The sequence below is a fragment of the Chelonoidis abingdonii genome, chromosome 1 (genome assembly GCF_003597395.2).
Source record: "Chelonoidis abingdonii isolate Lonesome George chromosome 1, CheloAbing_2.0, whole genome shotgun sequence".
Classification (NCBI taxonomy): domain Eukaryota; kingdom Metazoa; phylum Chordata; order Testudines; family Testudinidae; genus Chelonoidis; species Chelonoidis abingdonii.
Window position 1 is genome coordinate 334,325,935 of NC_133769.1, and position 19,928 is coordinate 334,345,862.

The 19,928-nt window shown below is 44.3% G+C and overlaps 1 protein-coding gene across 1 annotated transcript in view; it reads right to left on the minus strand.

Moving 5' to 3' along the window:
- Positions 1 to 2,505: 2,505 nt before the first annotated feature.
- The window catches only part of MPHOSPH8 (M-phase phosphoprotein 8), a 40,473-nt gene continuing 23,050 nt past the window's right edge, over positions 2,506 to 19,928 (minus strand). Inside the window, exons 5-14 of the mRNA XM_032787201.2 lie at positions 18,536 to 18,790; positions 17,697 to 17,822; positions 17,525 to 17,613; positions 16,433 to 16,573; positions 15,645 to 15,731; positions 13,976 to 14,130; positions 12,428 to 12,582; positions 5,894 to 6,021; positions 5,108 to 5,191; positions 2,506 to 4,023 (exon numbers count right to left, since the gene is read on the minus strand). Of these exons, the coding sequence (XP_032643092.1) occupies positions 3,982 to 4,023; positions 5,108 to 5,191; positions 5,894 to 6,021; positions 12,428 to 12,582; positions 13,976 to 14,130; positions 15,645 to 15,731; positions 16,433 to 16,573; positions 17,525 to 17,613; positions 17,697 to 17,822; positions 18,536 to 18,790 (1,262 nt within the window). The 3' untranslated portion in view covers positions 2,506 to 3,981. The remainder of the gene's footprint in view (positions 4,024 to 5,107; positions 5,192 to 5,893; positions 6,022 to 12,427; positions 12,583 to 13,975; positions 14,131 to 15,644; positions 15,732 to 16,432; positions 16,574 to 17,524; positions 17,614 to 17,696; positions 17,823 to 18,535; positions 18,791 to 19,928) is intronic.

The following is a 19,928-nucleotide window of genomic DNA, read 5'->3' on the forward strand; positions in this document are numbered from 1 at the left end:
TGGAATGGATATGAGCAAGCACTCGAAGAAGAAAAGACGGTTACTCACCTTTGTAACTGTTGTTCTTCGAGATGTGTTGCTCATATCCATTCCACACCCGCCCTCCTTCCCCACTGTCGGAGTAGCCGGCAAGAAGGAACTGAGGAGCAGGCGGGCCGGCAGGGGTATATATTAGGCGCCATAGCGGCGCCACTCCAGGGGGCAGCCTGCCCGCCCACCGAGTGTTGCTTGGGTAAAAGTTCTCTGACAAATGTGCATGCAGCGCACGCACACCTAACTGGAATGGATATGAGCAACACATCTCGAAGAACAACAGTTACAAAGGTGAGTAACGGTCTTGTCTAGCCGTGCTGTGGTTTTCCACCACCTCAGCTCTCGGCGCTGACAGCAAGCACTGGATGCCTGCCCGTGGAGCAGCTGTGGATTGTGGCGTGGAGTCTTAGGGCTTCAAAGTCTCTGTCTGCAGCAGTGCCGGAGCTCTCAGTCACCGGAGCTGACAGCACAGCCGCTGCTATCATCATCTGCAGGACGCCTTTTGTTTTGTTTCCCCCCCCTGTGGTGGGGACCCAGGTGCTTCCTCGAGTGACGCCCAGCAGGGGACTCCAATGTGGGGTTGGAGAAAGCACTCCTGTCCGAAGCTGCAGCTGGCAAAGTGTGTGTGCAGGGGGAGGGGAGGGTCCAAAGCCTCATGCCCGGACAGGTCTGAGCGATCTCTCCACTCCCTGCCTGTGAGCCTGAGGCAAGGCAACACTTTGTTAGTGCCTGCATGGGAGGCACTAACACACAGGCAGCAAACACATCGAGTGTGGCTGTCAGGGACAGACATTCCAAGCCTGGAGGCAAGGTGCTGAGAGCCCAGGAAACCGGGCATTCCCTTTGGAGGGGTGGCAGGGGGCTTTTGCCCTCAAAACGGCTGTTTTTCTGAAGTTCCTGGCCATGAGGGTTTTGTGGTTGGTTGTTTTTTTTTAAACCAAGGAGAAAAGGAAAGGGAAACAAGCCAACTTAGTTTCCTTATTAGCAGCTGACTTTAACTAACTACAAAGTAGCGAGGTGCTGCTGATTGCTCTGACTCCTAGCCAAGGGCGGTAGAGAAGGAACTGAGTGGGGGCTGGTCCCACAGTGTTGGTTAACTGCCTGCAGCAGACCGAGGTAGGGACCACGCATGTGCAACCCAACCAGCATTGCTACTGAAAGTGTCCTACTAGGAGTGCAGGGGCGCAGGAACACCTAAACGGGAGCACCCAAAGGCACAGCACTCAAGGAAGCATCCATCCATTCATTATTTCTGCCCCCCCATGCTCCTCCCTCCCAACCCCCACCCCTCCAAACTGGCAAATTAGTGACTATGGTAACTTGGAAAGCAGCAACAAATGTTCCTGCAACTGTTTTAGGTTAGTTTTATGTACCTTGCACTGGAGAGAGTAATTTCTAAATGGTGACTATGTTTCTAAAATAAGACTGCTTAAGATAATCTGTTTAGAGATCTTTTGTTTCAGTCCTCACACAGCTCTTGAATTCCTCCAACCTCCATCATTGAAGGTTTCAGTAGGAAAGAGATGTCACTGTGTAGTGCACTTTGGCACATCAGTCACGTTTGGTTGAAAGTACCATGCATACATATGGAATTGTAGTTGACTAGGGTAGTCATTTTTCAGTTAGTTTTACACATATGAAAATTGAGAGATTCAGGAACAGATCCTGTTCCTATTGAAATCAATGCAAGCTTTTAGCAGGAGCAATGCCGCTGAAGACCCAGACCGCTGCCGGACCAGGGCTCACGGGGCCCCAGCAGGTCCTGGGGCAAATTGTTCCCCCGCCCCACCACACACACAGAGCCCTCGCTTTAAGCCCTACAATTCCTGTAACGCACCTATCCCTATTAGCAACCCGGATGGCAGCTGCCTCAAGTGCCTGGGGAAAGCACACATTAAAGAAAGGTGCAAGATTTGTAAGAACTTTTGGCCTTGCACACAGAAGGAGAGGGATATCTGGCTCAGGGCTCTCCTTATGGAATCCACCTGGCCTAAGTTGACCAGCACCTCAACATCAGTGCAAAGTACACCACTGGCACCATTGCCCACCCGGCATCATTCTTTGTCGCTGGTCCCTAAGAAGAGGGCTAAAAAACACAGCTCGCCGAAAGAGCCTGCCCTAAGTTGCCCATCCACACTAGACCCCCATAGTCGACCATCTCCTGCTGACTTCCATTGGAGCAAGTTCTCTGAGACACAGGGTTATTTCACAACAGCAGAGTTTAAGATGAGTAAACTGCTAACAAGGTGACTGACGTAATGTGAAAAGTGCACTTATACAAGATTCCCAAATGCATGGGGTTGATTGTACTTGATCCTGAACTAGTGTTCACTTTCACACATCATCTGTTATGTTGAAGTAATAAATGAGGTATTTAACATTACAAAATTTGTGCAGAGTAACTACATCTCCCCCAGAACAGACTTGTTAATTTCCATACATAGTGTTTAAATAAAAAAGGATAAACAGCTATTTTGATACAAAGTAGAATGTATATTTGCAAAGGGCATGTGTCACTATTCTAGGTTTATTTAGTTTAATGTGACATTCCACAAGACTGAAATCATGTGAGTTAATTAAAACTATTGTAATTTGGTATCTAAAAAGTTTCATGTTTTTAAACAGTTAAACCCTTCATCTTTTCTTTCAGAACCAGAAGTTAAATCTGTTTGAAGTTACATAAAATCATAGTTCTTAAAAAGGATATATAATACAGTTGCACCATTTTAATGGTGAGCACTCCAATACAATAAGCATTCCTTCCACAATAGTTTCGGTAACAATATAGGCACATAGCGGCATGTAAATTACACATAGCAACCAGAACAGCAAAGGCACAATCTGGATTTTTACCTTTCAAAGTGACGTTTAATTTACAAACAAAAATATTGTTTTATACTTCATGCAGAAGTTTTACATTTGTATTTAACAGCACAAAACCATTACAGAAATGCTGTCATCTGGTAAAACAGGTCATTTAAATAAAAGATAGCAGCTCTTTGCATTGATGAACTAATGTCTGGATTAGAGGGCAATATATGAAATCCCACTTCAGAGGGTTGAGAGTCTGAATCCTGTGAGCATCCTTTTGTGTACAAAAGTATTGTCTGGCAACTGAAAGTAATTACAAGTTTTCTAGTTTTTTGTAGGTATGTATTTATTTTCCTCTATGTCTACACAAGAAGACCTGAAAGATAAGATTATCTGTAAAACTATCAATTGTTTCTCCAATAAAAAAGTAGATTTTAAACTTTAATATAAACTATACTTTCAGAACACACTTAGGCATTACTTGAAGGAACCATTGTTTAAGTGTAACTGCTAGCTTATTTTTGTCATGAAGTCCCACTGATGACAGATCTCCTTTATTCACCCTTAAGAATGCAGCCCTTAGCAACTCAAGGTTAAATCTGTAATGCAGCAACTTTGAAGTTAATTCTGCCTACGGCTCCAAGAATATGACAGTTCTGCATTTTACATAGAATCATTACCATTAAGACAGGTAGAAATTTTTTTTTTTTTTTTTTTTTTTTTTTTAAAAAAAAAAATCTTCATAATTACTAAAAAAGACATTTCTTCTAATTTTCTTAACTAGCTCTTATATGCACCATTCCACATTGTGGAAAAGCTGAAATATGCAGTCTGGACTCACTCTACAAATTAAAGAAAAAATGGAATTACAGGTATTGGCACAAATACTTACATCTACACCTGTACAAAATAAAACTGACAACCCCTTCACACCAATTAGAGTAGAACATTCATCTGCTATCCAACAGGTACTTTCAAATACAGATTGCCTGATTAAATGTGGTAAGGTGGGAACACAATCTGAGAATAGTGGATGTGCCAAAAGTTCCAAACTGCTTTATCCGTCTTTAAATGGAGGGAGGAACCAGAAGTATGTCCAAAGAGTTCAGTGAGAATTATCCTTGCAACTTGATGAGGTCACTGCAACTGCACTCTGTATGCCCCTATTAGCAACTTTACCTGTAAGAAGGAAAAAAAAATGCTTCAAATGAGCATCCATATATCTTGCACAAAAGGTAAAAGTACTGAGTAAAAGGGGAGGTGGAGGAAACTTGCTAGTAACTGAAGAAAATGGAGTTTATATAATATGTACTTGGTGGATCAGAATTTTTTGGACCTATATTCTAAAGTGAACAGTTTGAAAACCAAAATTCAAAGGAAAGTACTTACCAATGTTCTGAAGTGCCTTAAGCATCCTCTGTTCATACAGCAAACAAACTTGTAAATTAACGTACTCCAAACCTTGACTAGGACCTTCAATAGAATTACCTCCCTTTATCATGTTAGGCAGCAATCAAGTTTTTAGAAAAGCTTTTTGGATGAAATGCTGATGTATTTGATAGGCAGCATAATTAAATACAGGAGAACCTCATTACTCTGTAGTGTAGAGAGAATAAGAACCACAACTCCTCCCAGAAGCATTATTAGGACAGGATCAACCTATCCTTACTCTTGTGGTGACTGTTGTGACCACTGCAGGAACCATCTGGCAGCATCCAGCAGACTTTCTACACTTCTAAAAAGGAAACTGCATACACACACACCCTCACTTCAGTGCAGGCTCTCGGTAACTGCTTCTGAACTCTCCATGGCACTGACACCAGTTGAACAGGTTTAACAAAAGATGGCTGGTAGTTGCTCTGTGCCCACAATGTCATTCAATGCACACGCAGTAGCTTCTACCTTTACTTGCTCCCTATTACTGACCTAGTAAACAACATTTGCGATATTTAGTCCTACTGCAATTTAAGCACTTCATTCTGGGGTATGAATTACTCTGACTATTGTTTATTCATGACGGAAATATTTCCATCTTCAAAGTGAATCTCATCAGTGGTGACCCTAAGTGACTTTTGGCAACATCACAGATAGACTGGGATGGGCTGAAAAAGGTTGTCAACTGAATTGAAGGGAAGGATATGAGGAACACTTTAAATAATTTTACATTTATAGGTCAGGACTATAATTTGGAGTAGAGACTCCTGGAAGAGACAGACATTGAAACTTCTGTCAAAATAAAATCGCACAAGTAAGCATGTCTCACCTTGGCAGTAGGCGCTTCTGTCAACCGTATAAAAAGCTTGTTAAGGCCTGTAACAGGACTGAAGGAATAAATAAAGTGACTATCCTAAAAGAAAAAATTACAATAAATTAGTGTTGATGTGTGGCAAACTTCTCTGGGCACTTTGAGGTGAAATGCAGAAGCACTGAGAGATTGGAATTAAGAACATCTCATTCATAGCTGCAAGAGTATTTTTGGAGAGAGAGTTCTGAGACAACATTAATTAAGCTCTTTGGTGTAAGTACATCATTCTCTGTGAAGAAACAGAACTAGGGAATGTGATTATATTGAAGCACTAATAAAAAATGAACGAAGGAATCCAAGTTTAATTACTACAAATTTCAGGATGGTATACTTAATGCAAAGCAGTTTAACTCAGACTTAGTTCTTTCATGGCTAAGAGACTGGGATTCTTGAGCTTTTGAAATTCTCATGTCACTAAGCTTGACAATATGCCCATTTCCTGCTCAACTTCTTACTGACAGAGTTTCACCTCTGATACCTTGATCTTCACTAGCCTTGAAGACTAGAAATGGCTATTAAATATTCCTATTTTTCTCTGTAGTTTCTCTATAGATCTTTCAACAGATTTTTTTTTTTTTTTAAACAAAGAAACGTCTGCAATTTACTATATTAAAAGGCCTGTCACAAGAAACATGCTGGGACTGAAGTACAATTCAAATCCCTTGAAACTACACAGATTACAAGTTTTGTTTTTTGTAGAGATGCTATAAAAGCAGATTAACTAGTTAAACAGACAATACTTACCAAAAATACAGGAAGCTGGAATTTATCATTTAAAACCACTGCTTGTACACTGCATGGTCCACAGAGCCGAGCAATGACTTCTTTGCCAAAGAAGTTTGAATGGAAAACAAATAGAAGAATTCCAGATCCTAAAGAGAAGATAATTTGACCAATTTCATAAAGAAAACGTGATCTGAAATTAGAAGGTTTATGATTTAAAAAAAGTTACACCTCCCTACCCAAACTGACCTAAAAAGGTCCACTGTACCTTTGACTAAATCCTCATTTAGATGGAAGGTATTGTGGTTTTTGTTTTTAAATAAAACAGAACATCACACTACAACACTGTACATTATTATGAGATTGCCATTTTGGTTTTTGATGTTGGCAAAATATTGACAAATACTAAACTTTATGGACTGGTTATACATCACCAAAGCAGTAGTGTTGCTGTTCAGAACCACAAAGATTCTAGACTCTCAAGCCAATGAAAAGCAAGCTCACTGCACGACGACTGCCTTCGTCATTGGGGCAAGGTGTAGGATAAATATGACATTAAAGTTAGCTTAAGTCTGGTAACGGGAAAAAACGGTTACCTACCTTTTTGTAAAAGGTTGTTCTTCGAGATGTGTTGTTCACGTCCATTCCACATTAGGTGTGCGCGTGCCACATGCATAAGCATTGGAAACTTTTCCCTTAGTGGTACCAGTTGGGCTGGCGGGGCCCCCACCTGAGTAGAACCACTGCACCATGCATATATATCCCCGCTGGCCCGATCCCCTCCAGTTCCTTCTTGCCAGCGACTCCGACAGAGGGGTAGGAGGGTGGGTGGTGGAATGGACATGAACAACACATCTCGAAGAACAACAGTTATGAAAGGTAGGTAACTGTTTTTTCTTCTTCGAGTGCTTGTTCACGTCCATTCCACATTAGGTGATTTACAAACTTACCTTTGAAGGAGGGTAGGAGTCATGGAACAATTGATTGGAGGACAGCCCCGCCAACTGCCGCGTCCTCTTAGGCCTGCTGGTTGGCAGCGTACTGGGTCGTGAAGGTATGCACCGATGACCAGGTGGCTGCTCTGCGGATGTCCTGGATTGGGACTTGTGCCAGGAAGGCCGCTGAAGCTGCTTGCGCCCTGGTCGAGTGGGCCGTGACCGCCAGGGCCGGAACAGCTGCGAGGTCATAACACGCCCGAATGCAGTCTGTAATCCATGAGGAGATTCGCTGAGCCAACACCAGGAGGCCTCTCATCCTCTCAGCCGCAGCCATGAACAGCTGCGTGGATTTACGAAAGGGCTTGGTGCGCTCCAAGTAGAATGCCAACGCTCGACAGACATCCAGGGTGTGCAGGCTGCAGTGACTAAGGTCCGCATGGGGTTTGGGTAAAACAACACCGGCAGACAAATGTCCTGGCCTAGATGGAATTGTGAGACCACCTGTGAGAGGAACTTGGGGTGCGGACGGAGCTGCACCTTGTCTTTATAAAACATATATTGTGGCTCCGAGGTGAGTGCCCTCAGCTCAGATACCCTTCTGGCCGAGGTGATGGCCACAAGGAAAGCCACCTTCCAGGAAAGGTGGAGGAGGGAGCAGGTAGTGAGGGGCTCAAACGGGGGCCCCATGAGCTTAGAAAGGACTAAGTTGAGATTCCATGGAGGGACTGGGAGGCATGAGTAGGGGAACACCTGCTCTAGTCCTTTAAGGAACCTCCCCCAACATCGGGTGGGAGAGCACTGAGCCCCCGAAAACTGCAGGTGGAAGGCGGAAATGGCTGCCAGATGTACCCTGATCAAGGATAGGGCCAGCCCCTGCTGCTTGAGGTGCAGTAGATACTCTAGACTGGTCGGCACTGGAGCCTGGGGTGGCTGAACCTGTTGGGGCCCATACCAGCGCAAGAACCTCTTCCACTTGGCTAGGTAAGTCGCCCTGGTAGAGGGCTTCCTACTACCAAGTCAAACCTGCTGTACAGGAAGGGAGCACTGGCTCTCCAAAGCATTCAGCCACAGAGCTTCCATGTTGTCAGATGCAGTGATTGCAGGTCAGGGTGGAGGAACCACCCTCCGTCCTGCATGATGAAGTCCTGGTGCAGGGGTAGGGTTACCGGGGCTTCCACTGACAGCTCCAGGAGCGTGGTGAACCAGACGCCTCAAGGTGGCTGGTGTGGGCTATGCAAAAGTTCCAGAGGAGAGCCTCGTGGCAGAGCAGCAAGGAATGGCCTCCGCCCTGCTTGTTTATATAAAACATGGTGGTCGTGTTGTCCGTCAGAACTGTCATGCTGTGACAACTCAAAGTGGCGTGAAAGGTCTGGCAGGCTAAACGAACCGCCCTGAGCTCCTTCACATTGATACAGAGAGACCACTCTGCTCCCGACCACAAGCCCTTAGTCCTGAGATCCCCTAGGTGAGCACCCCATCCGAGGTCTGATGCGTCCATCACAAGTGTCAGGTCCGGCTGTTGCGTGGCAAAGGGGATGCCTTTGCTAACCACTGTCTGGGACCGCTACCACCGTGAGGAGTCTTGCATGTTCCCCGGGGCCGTCACTACCAAGTCCAGGAGGTCCCTGCCTGGGCAGTATACACGGGCAAGCCAAGCCTGCAGCGTACTGAGTTTTAGTCTGGCATGCTTGACCACATGCGTGGATGCTGCCATGTCGCCCAGCAGCCTCAGATAGCATCTGGCCGTCGTAGTGGGAAACTGGCACAGGGAGGTCACTGCCTGCTGGATTGCCAGGAATTCCGATACTGGGAGGCTTGCCTTTACCTGTACTGCATCTAGGACCACCCCTATGAATTCCACCTTCTGCGTTGGAATGAGGGTGGATTTGGGGATGTTGACCAGGAGCCCCAACGTGCAGAATAGTCTCAGGGCCATCTGTATGTGGGACCAAACCTCCTCTTTGGACCAGCCTGCCAAGAGCCAGTCGTCGAGGTACAGGTAAACTCGAAAATCCTCTGCCTCTGTAAGAAGGCCGCCACTACCGCCACGCATTTTGTGAACACCTCTGGGGCCGAGGCTAGGCCAAATGGGAGAAGCGTGAACTGGTAATGTTCCTGGTTCACTGTGAAACGCAGGAATCGGTGATGCACTGGGTGGATGGAGGTATGAAAGTATGCGTCCTTCATGCTGAGGGTAGCATACCAGTCTCTCGGATCCAGGGAGGGGATGATGGTGCCCAGAGATACCAGGTGGAACCGGGCCTTGACCACGAACTTATTGAGCCCACATAGGTCTAGAATGGGTCGAAGGTCTCCTTTGGTCTTGGGAATGAGGAAGTATCAGGAGTAGAACCCTTTCTCCTTTAGGTCTTTCAGTATCATCTCTATCACTCCCACGTCTAGGAGCGTGCAAACTTCCTTTTCCAGGAGGTGCTCGTGAGAGGGGTCCCTGAAGAGGGATGGGGAAGGGGGCTGGGGGGTAGGCAGGGAGGAGAACTGCAGCAGGTATCTGTTTCACACCGTGCATAACACTCAACGGTCCAACATAATGCTGGACCATGCACGGCAGAAATAGGACAGGTGGTTCAGGAAACAAGCAGATGGATCCGGCGGTTGGTTTGTACGTTGTCCTTGAACGCACCTTCAAAAGCCTGGTTTAGGGCCCCGCTGGGACTTATGTTGGCCTTGGTTTTGGCCTGGCCTATTGGAGCAATAATTATTGTTATTATTATGTTGCTTCCTGTTATCCCTGCTTCGCCTGCGGTAGGGCTCGTGCTTAGGACGAGGCTCGTAGTGATGCTGAGGAGGAAGCTGCAGCTTGAAGGGCTTCCTTTGAGTCGCCGGGGTATGCATACCCAGTGACCTGAATGTAGCCCTCGAGTCCTTGAGGCTATGTAGCTTTGTGTCCGTCTGGTCCGAAAAGAGCCTGGACTCTTCAAAGGGGAGGTCCTGGAGCGAGTTCTGGACCTCAGGCGGCAGACCTGACTCCTGAAGCCATGCCGAGTGTCGCATGGCCATGCCAGACACGACTGTCCTGGCTGCCACATCTGCTGAATCCAAGGACGTCTGGAGAGAGGTCTTCGCTATGAACTTGCCTTTGTCCACCAGCGCTGTGAACTCCTGCTGGGAACCCTGCAGGAGGTTGTCCTTAAGTTATCCCACTGCCACCCAGGAGTTGAAGTTATGCCTGTTGAAGATGGCCTGCTGGTTAGAAATCCTCACCTGGAGGCTCCCTGAGGAATACACTTTCCTGCCAAACAGGTCCAGGTGCTTTGCTTCCTTGGCCTTGGGTGCCGGGACCTGCCGCCCATGGCACTCTTTTTCGTTTACCACTGAGACTACCAGGGAACATGGCTGTGGGTGGCAAAACAAGAAGTCGTACCCATTTGAGAGGGTGAAGTACTTGCATTCCACACCTTTGGCTGTTGGAGCACTGGAGGCCGGGGTCTGCCATACCGTCTTATAGTTCGACTGTATGGTCTTAATGAGCGGAAGCGCTATTCCGGATGGACCTTCTGGGCTCAGGATGTCCACCATGGGGTCCTCCTGCTCTACTGTCTTCTTGGCCTGCAACCTCAAGTTATGAGCAACCTCATGCAGTAGCTCTTGATGGCCTCTGTGGTCTATTGGCAGAGGCCCTGATACCGCTGTGCCTGCTACTGTGTCATCTGGGGATGACAAGGAGGTCAGCAGCTGCTCAGCTTCCTCCTGCTGCTCTCCTTCCCCAGCAGGAGCGGCTTCCGGCTTGGGCCAGGACAGCTGACCTTGGGGCAGCACCGGAGAGACTGGCGCAGAGTCCGGTCTCTCACCCAGTGACAGCGCAGACGGTCTGGATGCCATAGCTTCCCGTGTGGAGGAGCATCGGTGCAGGGACCAGGACCGGTGCACTGAATAGCTGGCCTTGGAGGAAGCCCCCTGCTGCTGGTAGGCCCAAGGGGTCCAGAAGGGCCAGTGTCCTGGCAATCCCCACTGGGGCTGCCACCCAGCCTGGTGTTCTCTGTTGTCCAACGCCCGGTGTGGGTAACTGTATCGGCCCGAGTCGGTGCTGGACTCGGGTGACGCCGAACGTGAAGGCCATGGAGGTGCCGTCGATATGTGCCAGCGGGAGGTTAATGAGTGGCTTCTCGCCAATTGGGAACGGGATCGGTTCTGCTCCTCATGGGACCAGGACCGGTGCTCCCGAGACCTGGACCAGGGACTTCTGGAAGCCTTCAGCGATGACCGGCTCGCCTTCTCCTGGTACCGGTCTTTGGGGGGTGCCAGAGAGTGTCAGGTCCCTTGCACTAACCCCGTGCACTGACTTGCCTCCAGTACCGAGACTTCCCTCTGCATCAGGGGTAACAGAGTCCACAGACTCGGAGCTCAACCGGGACCAATGCCGAGACGGTGTCCTTGAAAGGCGCACCATTCCCGGCTTTCCCCTTGATGGCACCTCGGGCCCAGGTGCTGGAGGCTTCTCCCTGGTTGGGAAGGGGCTCACCACCACCAACTCAATGGAGATCCTTCGCCACTTCAGAGGTGTCAGGCGTGGAGGGCTGATCTATTACTCCCTCGAGCCCGTCGTCCTCACTGAGTTCACTTGGGGCTGGACTCAGTGGGACTTGTGGCACTGGTGCCGATTCAGCGTCCATCATGCTCTTCCCGGTGCCCAGGCCCTTAGGTGGCGCTGGTCTGCTTTGTGGGGAAAGTCCGCGCACTTCCTTTGGTTTAGCCTTGGGCCACACTGGGGAGGCTGAGTGGTGCTGGGGCCTACTTTGCTCTGAGGCTGATGGCTTGCGATGCTTATCCTGCACCGGGTCTCTTGCCAACTCCGGGGCACTCCACATCGAGGAGGCTGGAGCTGGGGTCCGGTGCTCCGGCCCCGATGGCTGCAGCGCAGCCTCCATCAACAACTGCTTCAAATGAAAGTCTCTCTCTTTCTTTGTCCTAGGCTTAAATGCCTTGCAAATCTTACACCTCTCTGTTCGGTGTGCTTCCCCCATGCAACATAGACAGGAGTCATGGGGGTCACTAACTGGCATAGGCTTGCGGCATGTGGTGCAAGCCTTAAACCCGTGGGCTTGCGGCATGCCCCGCAGCCCGGGGTGGGTGCTGGAAGCCTCCAAACACCTAATCCATTAAGTGTCCACAACAAGGGAATGCTAACGAACTGATAGCAATTAAGTACTCTAAAGCTAAGGGACTGCTTCTCATAGGACAGCAGGAGGTGGTTCCAACGCCGCCATGGACGGTAAGAAGGAACTGGCGGGTGTCAGACCAGAGAGGATACAAATGCACAGCGCAGCGGTGCCACTCAGGTGGGGGCTCCGGAGGCCCGACGGGTACTACGAAAGGAAAACTTTCCGACGCTCATGCACGCGGCACGCGCACACCTAATGTGGAATGGACGTGAACAAGCACTCTAAGAAGAATGTATGTTGTAAACAAAGACTCCGACTAACAAGTAGAAGGAAGGCCTCAAAAAATAACAAGTTATAAGGCCAAAAGGAATGAAGTAGGGAGCATGTTTACTTCAAAAAAATAACCAATGAAATCAGGGGAAGTTTCTGAAAAGACAGAATTCATAGTTAAATTAGCATTGTTTTAACTGCAAATTAGAAACAGATTCTAATCATACCTTCTGGCACATTCTGTGGGGGTTTATAGTTGAAATCCATAGAAAAATCTGGTCCTTCACAGAGACGATGACATGCAATAGGAAAGACAGGCTCCAGCAAGGCAAGACGAGCTTCAAAGTAATCCCTAATTGCATCTTCTGCTACTCTTGAGAGCCTAAATAAGCAAACAAATGATGCTTATAGTAGAATTAGACCAACTGTATTCCCTTCTAGATAAGGATCCTATCACTGTACAAAGATTACTATCAGTAACAGATGTACCAGTTAGCGAAGCACAGAAGGATTCTAGATGGCAAGATTTAGGATTCCTAATTCCAAAAGATAATACAACCTGCTTTACATTTAAGAGGAGATATCCCAATTCCTGGAAATGAAGAGCTGTTATCAAATTTTATCAGAAATCTAGTTTGGTTGTGAGATTTGCTTATTTATGTCTCATCTGCAGATGTTAAATACCACAATGAGCTTCAGACATCGCAGAATCTTCAAAAAATTCAAAGTTGCACCAGTTCTGGAAAGTTCTCCAATACAGAAACAAAATTCCAACAGGAAATACTCAGCCCCCTACCAGCAGAGCTAATGTGCTGATTAGCACTTTGCTTGCAGCCAGGCTGATTTGCAGTTTTACTGATGATGCTGCATGTGAGAACAGACAGTTCCCAATTCATGTGGAGTAAAAATTCAATTTGAGAGAGGGAAGACTCCCACTGAAGAGATGATTTGTGCAGTGACTGTGATGAGGGAGTCAGACAAAGCCTTTCTACTAGCAGCAGACAACCGAACTTTCCAAGGGAAAGGCAGCATCTGTCAATAATATTTAGCATTTTAGACCTTTACAAGTAGATTTTAAACACCCACATTAAACAGGGAATCTTGAAACCAACAGGGTTAAATGACTTAACCCAGGTCAGCGGAGGAATTAGAACTCTGGGGTTCCTGGTTCTCAGCTTTTAGATGCTGGTTTGAATTTAAAGCTTTAAATTATTCCTATTCAGTGATTACCCTCTCCCTGTCTGTGGTAGTTGAGATTATCTCCAGAACTCAAACTAAAACCTCTGGTTTTAACATGAGGCCTAGAGGGAAAATAGTGAGTTCTGGATCTGAAGGACTTTGAGGATTTGGAAGGGCCTAGTTTGCTTGATATTGGTCTATTTGTTTAGTTTTGTTTCTTCCCCTCTACCCAGCAGTGCTACACGATATTAGTCAACTAATAAGCAGAAGGGCAGGTGCCAATAACTACTGTGGGTGCTATTAAATAACAGTGCCCCCAAAGCACTGCACAGGCACATTTTTATAAAGTGAAATACATTAGCCCATGCTGCTTGTCAGTTGCCTCCTCATTCTGTACTTTTATTCAATGTTTCCAAAAAAATGGTTGGGTTACCAATCTCTACATGATTTTGGTACTGCTTAATTTATTTTTTCTGCCAAGGAGAAACTTGCATTTTTTTCCTAGCATTTCTCTGACTTTCTTCACAGTGACTTAAGCCAAAATCATGATGCACATCTGAAGTTTTAGACAATAAAGAACTACACAGACTACTTACGTTTCCAAGTGACTTTTGAGCAGGTCATACACCAGTACGTTATTACATTGTTTAGCAAAATGCAGTGCACTGTTCTGATGCTTTGACAAAATGTTACAATCTGCTCCACTTTCAATCATAAGTCGTACGATGTCAGAGTTCCCTCTCTTACAAGCCTACACATGAAAAAACAAACACACGTGTGAAGTAGCTAGATATTTCGTAATGAGAACTGAATCAAAGCAGAATCAGTATTTTAAAAACTAACTGAGGAGTTCACAAATTTGAACTCAATCATAATATTTACAGATTACACTCCAGTACTTTTAATTCTTTCTGGATGTTAATTTCATATTTTAATGACAAGTCTCCTACTTATAAACCTATTATAAATGGCAGCCATATTCTTTATGATTCCCTCTAAATAGATTATGCTGTACACAAAAGTTATGCATTTCACTTACCATGAACAATCTAACCCTAGTATGAGAAATTCAACATATGGAATTCCTTGCGAAAGCTCATGTAATGGGTCACTGGACAGAACACTAAATACAGTCCACCTGTCTGACCGTTCTTCCCAGGTTGTATGCAGCGTAGTATACTGGTCCCAGGATATTGGAGAGAGAAGGTGGGGGAGGTAATATCTTTTGTTGGACCAACTTCTGCTGGTGAGCAAGAGAAGCTTCCAAATCACACAGAGCTCTTCTTCAGGCCTGGGAAAGGTACTCGCAGCATCACAGCAAAATGAAAAGTAGAATATCATACTCAAAGGAAACCTGCACAGCACTTTCAAAAGAAGAGCCTGAGAGCTTAAATTCATTACTCTGCTAGACACTAAAAATCACTAACTGACCAGAGACACTGAATTTATGGCTTACTAACACTCTTTTTGTCTTATGGCTACAGAGAGGTTAATGGGCCACTCTACCTAGAGTGGTCCCTTACAATATGTGCTTGCTACTTACGCTAAACAACCTCTTTCTTCTTGCATTTTGCTGTGAATCTGGAACTACCTACCTTTCCCAGATCTGAAGAAGAGTGTGTCTTGAAAGCTTGTCTCTCTTGCTAATATAAGTTGGCACAATAAAAGACATTACCTCACCAACCTTGTTCTTCCCAAGAACATTCAAGGTCTCAGCATTTCCCCATTACAACACTGACCGACCTCCTCTTGCTAGAAAACAAGTCCAGGAAAAGCCTACTCTGGGTTATCACCTGAAGGCAAAAATAATTGGGTGTGGAGGCATCTCTCACTTTTTGAAGTTTTTGCCTTCCTGCTGAGGAACCAGATTGGCCTGCAATCCTTAACTCACATTCTCTTGATCTGGGAAATGAAGAGGGAAACCAACCTGCAGTTAAACCTCTGTGCAAATAAAACATGTATTTTGGGATTACATGCAACATGCAACTTTAGTGTTGCATTATCATACGCTTTTCCATTTAGTAAGAGATGCATTAGTACACTGACAAAGATTACTGCACTAATGACAGTGGTCTGAGGGCTTTGACACAAACAGTAGATCTTCGTCCTATATTTAAAGCCTAAAATGCGGTTTGAGAAAGAAGACCATGGAAACAAACCTGGCCACAGACATACCTGTACATACCACACTGGTCATCCTCCTATGTTTGCTAAAGTGCTGAATATTAGACGATATCAAACAATGTCAGGACAAACTGCATTTACCTTCATTAAAGCAGTTTCACCATTGCTCTGCTGGACATTAAGATAAGCCCCAGCTTCCAAAAGAATAGCCACTGTGGTTAGAAAGTTCTTTAAAAAGAATAGAACAGAACAGTTAAACTTTAAATTTAAAAATATTTCAAACAGTAAGCTAAATACAGAATGCAGAATGACTAAAATTTTAGTAGTGTGTAATACCCTAAAATAAGGTATCAAGTGGTACTGCATTGCTCCCGGATGTCAGGTTCACCTGCAAGCTTTTAACAGCGCCCCCCCCGCCCCCAACACCCTGACTCATCGCCTCCTAAAAAGTCATGAACAGGACGATTTTCATTCTGAATTAAGATAATTCTTCATGAACAGCTAACTTCCGAACGAAACAACTGATACTTTGTTACATATAAAACTTTACAGTAAGGTGTTTTATCATTTGAAGTTTCAAATAAATTGATACTGTCTAATTTCATTTTCTTAAACACAATAAGAAAATGATTAAATAAAACATTAGTTTTGTCATAGGATCAATGTTACCTGCTTTGTCAGTAACTCTTGACAAGCAGCAGTTTGATATTAACAATTTTCATACATTCATATTGCAACAGATTGTCTTCATTAACTACATTCAAAAATATCAGTTGAAGGTTAGCAGTCAATTAACCCTCCTGAGTAGCTGGCACAGATGCAAATTTGGAACAAATATTTCAGTTAACTAGCTGCAGCAAGCTGAGCAATGAGAGTTTGAACTTAAAGTAAAAGGCCAAGACGTAGGAATACTGTTAAAGGAAACTAACTTTTTCAGCTGCGTGTATCAATGCAGTTGTTCCATTTTTCTGTCTACAGTTGACTTTAGCTCCTTTTCTAATAAGGAGCCGGAGGAGGTCATCATGCCCACCTGCAGCAGCAAGCATCACCAGCGTCATTCCACTTGAATCCTGCAACAATTGTTTATTTTTCAGTCACAAATCTACAAATGGACCTGTTTACACTAACTACACCTGTAAAGGCACCCAGTTACAACACAGTTCCATGTTAGTATAGGTTGGACCATGATGATGTCTCTGAAATGTGCTACAATTTTGGATAGCCCAGTGCTTCAGCACAGTTCAGAGATGCCATCATGGGTCATCTACATTTAAAAAAAAAAAAAGTCAAGACATACGTAAATGGGCTTGGGGGGGACAAGTGCACTATAACCAGGCCACATTCAAATCATTCCCACTAGCTCTGGTATAGATATAATGTATCCTCCTGGTTAGCAAGACTTACCAAATTTAGTGTAAATGCTGTATTTAGTTGCAAATCAACATGTTGTAATGGATACCAGCCAATGAATCAACATTTCTTTAGGAAAATAACTAAAAAGTACAGATGCAAAACAAGATTAAAACCCATGATTTAATCAATGTTTCCTGCTTACTGATTTAAACCATGATGAAAATCAGTGATTTAAGTCAATCTATTTCTCATGCTTATACGTGTTTTAGAAGTACATACATTTTAGAAATACTTGTCAAGTTTTACAGCATATAGTCATTTGCAATAGAAGCAAATCCCCCAAAGAGTTAACCGACTGTTTTACTTGAAGGAAATGGAGGAGAGATCCATAACCATTCAAAATACCCAAAACACAACTATATGTGTATTCTGAATATAAACTAGTCCGATTTAAAAACCAAATATCTGAAAGTTAGTTCCTGCTTACCTGCCAATTTAGAGTCTAGGGTCCTATTTAAGTGTATTTGTAATATTTAACTATGCACATATTTGCTTACCAATTTCAATTCTGAACAGTTTAACCTGAAGAGCTCTATGTAAGGTCTCCTCTTCCATAAACTGGATTTGTAAAAAATTTCCCTTCAGTACTTCCTCTTTACAGAGATTACCTCTTGATCCAGATTATATTCTTCATTTGAATTAAGCGCCATCTTTACTGTAACATAGTCTCCATTTTTAACAGCATCCCTCAGTAGAGCTGAAAGAAAATTCGTTCAATTGGTATATTCACTTTAGAACACCAGATAAGAAATTTTTCCACTCTTCCCAAAAATTACTTACTACTCGATATTGGTTCTGTTGAAGAGTGAGTCTCATCTTCTCCATCCAAATGCTTCTGAAAGTCTTCCAGGGTCAGCCATTCTAACTGCATGTCCATGCCCAAACTCAAGACTTGCTGTCTGCCATCTATGATACAAACACCAAATGAGTTACTTGTTTTGTATAGCCACCAAAATGTAATCACTGCCTGCTCTATATATTGACCGACAGTATAATGTGCACACAATCCTGCACATTTATTTTGCCAGAGCCAAACTGGAGGCAATGATCCATAGTGGGGGAAAAACGCCAAATAATGTGTTAATTACAAATTGGCACAAGTGTTCAGTAACATGGGGCCGAAAATGGCAGGCTCTGGTTTAGGCTGTGTGGATGGAGCCCGAAGGCCCATGGCTGAAGCCTGACTCCCCTACCCACAGAGAAAGTGGAGAATTCACCAGCTGCCTACACCTCTAGTGTTTCTGTCTCCAGAGCGGTGCAGGACCCAACTGCTGCTGGTGGCCCTGGAAGAGGGGCCACTGCTTTGCACGCCCTGCCCTCCCCTCCGCCCTCATCACAGGCCAGGAGGCCATGGCCACAAGAAAAGGCCCTGGTGGTCACGGGGGTCACATTTGAGAAACAATGGTCTAGACAATATTGTAATCCCTGTACAGACTAGTGGAGAACCCTGGACATTTAGATCCTTTGCCAAGACTCCAGCGCTTGGTGTCAGTCGAGAAAAACAGATTCCTCAGATGGAAGCAATGTGAATGGACAGCTACAGCCATACAACGTTGTAGAACTCAGTATGACTCCATTTTTGCACAGCAAGTCTCAGTGGATTTGTTTTTACTACTTACCAGAATTCTCCTCCATTTGACATACATTGTCCACTTCCCGATCACCTTCTGCAGCAATGTAAGTCCAGGTATCTGTTTCATCTCTTGTGCTTCTCCTTTCCTTGTATAATTGTTTATTTTCTTTTGATTTGAATTCTTCTATGAATTTATAGTCCACTGAAGAGTCCTCTCTTTTTCGATTATTCTCAGAGTATTCATTTTTTTCTTCTGAAGATATATTAAACAAATCAAAAGCACTTTTGTTCTCCTTCAAACCTAGAATATAATTGAGAAATGTTTAATGGGATTGACTACATATGCAAGCCACAGAAGTTTATTAAATAATAAGTCCTGGTTGGCTGAAACAGTAAGAGTTTAAGAAAGTTTTTATTTACCTTCTAGAGGTTATCAATACCAAGGCCTGGAGCCAGGTTAACAAATTAGATCACTCATGCATGTGCAAAAGCCAAATTCAATGAAGATTATTTACCTGTGATTACCCTATGCCAGTCTGAATCCTGACTAGATTCAAAACCTAATTTCTCCCCCTTTAGAATGTTAATTTAACTAGAATTATATTAAAATATATTGCTTCTTTGTAGGACTATTAATTAATTGAAGTTAACTCACACAATTAACTCAAAAAAATTAATCCCGATTAAAAAAATTAATCACAATTAATTACACTGATAAACAATATAACACCAATTGAAATGTATTAGATTTTTTGGATGTTTTTCTACATTTTCAAAATATATTATTTCTATTACAACACAGAATACAAAGTATACAAGGCTCACTTTATTATTTTTTATTACAAATATTTGCACTATAAAATATAAAATATTTGTACTATAAAAATGACAAACAAAAGAAATAGCATTTTTCAAGAATTAGAAGGGTAGCTGTGTTAGTCTGTATCCACAAAAACAACAAGGAGTCTGGTAGCACCTTAAAGGCTAATGGATTTATTTGGGCATAAGCTTTCATGGGTAAAAAACCCACTACTTCAGATGTATGGAGTGAAAATTACAGATACAGGCATAAATATACTGACACATTTAATTAATAATTATTTTTTAATTGTAATTAATTTAATTAATGGAGATAGCCTATCTCCTAGAACTGGAAGGACCTTGAAAGGTCATTGAATCCAGCCCCTGCCTTCAGTAGCAGGACCAAGTACTGATTTTGCCCCAGATCCCTAAATGGCCCCCTCAAGGATTGAACTCAACTCTGAAGTTTAGCAGGCCAATGCTCAAACCACTGAGTTATCCCTCCCCCCATGAAGAGAAGGGATACATGAAGAGAAGGGAGTTACCTTACAAGTGGAGAACCAGCGTTAAAGCCAATTCAGTCAGGGTGGATGTGGTCCACCCCCAATAACTGACAAGAAGGCATCAATAACAAGAGA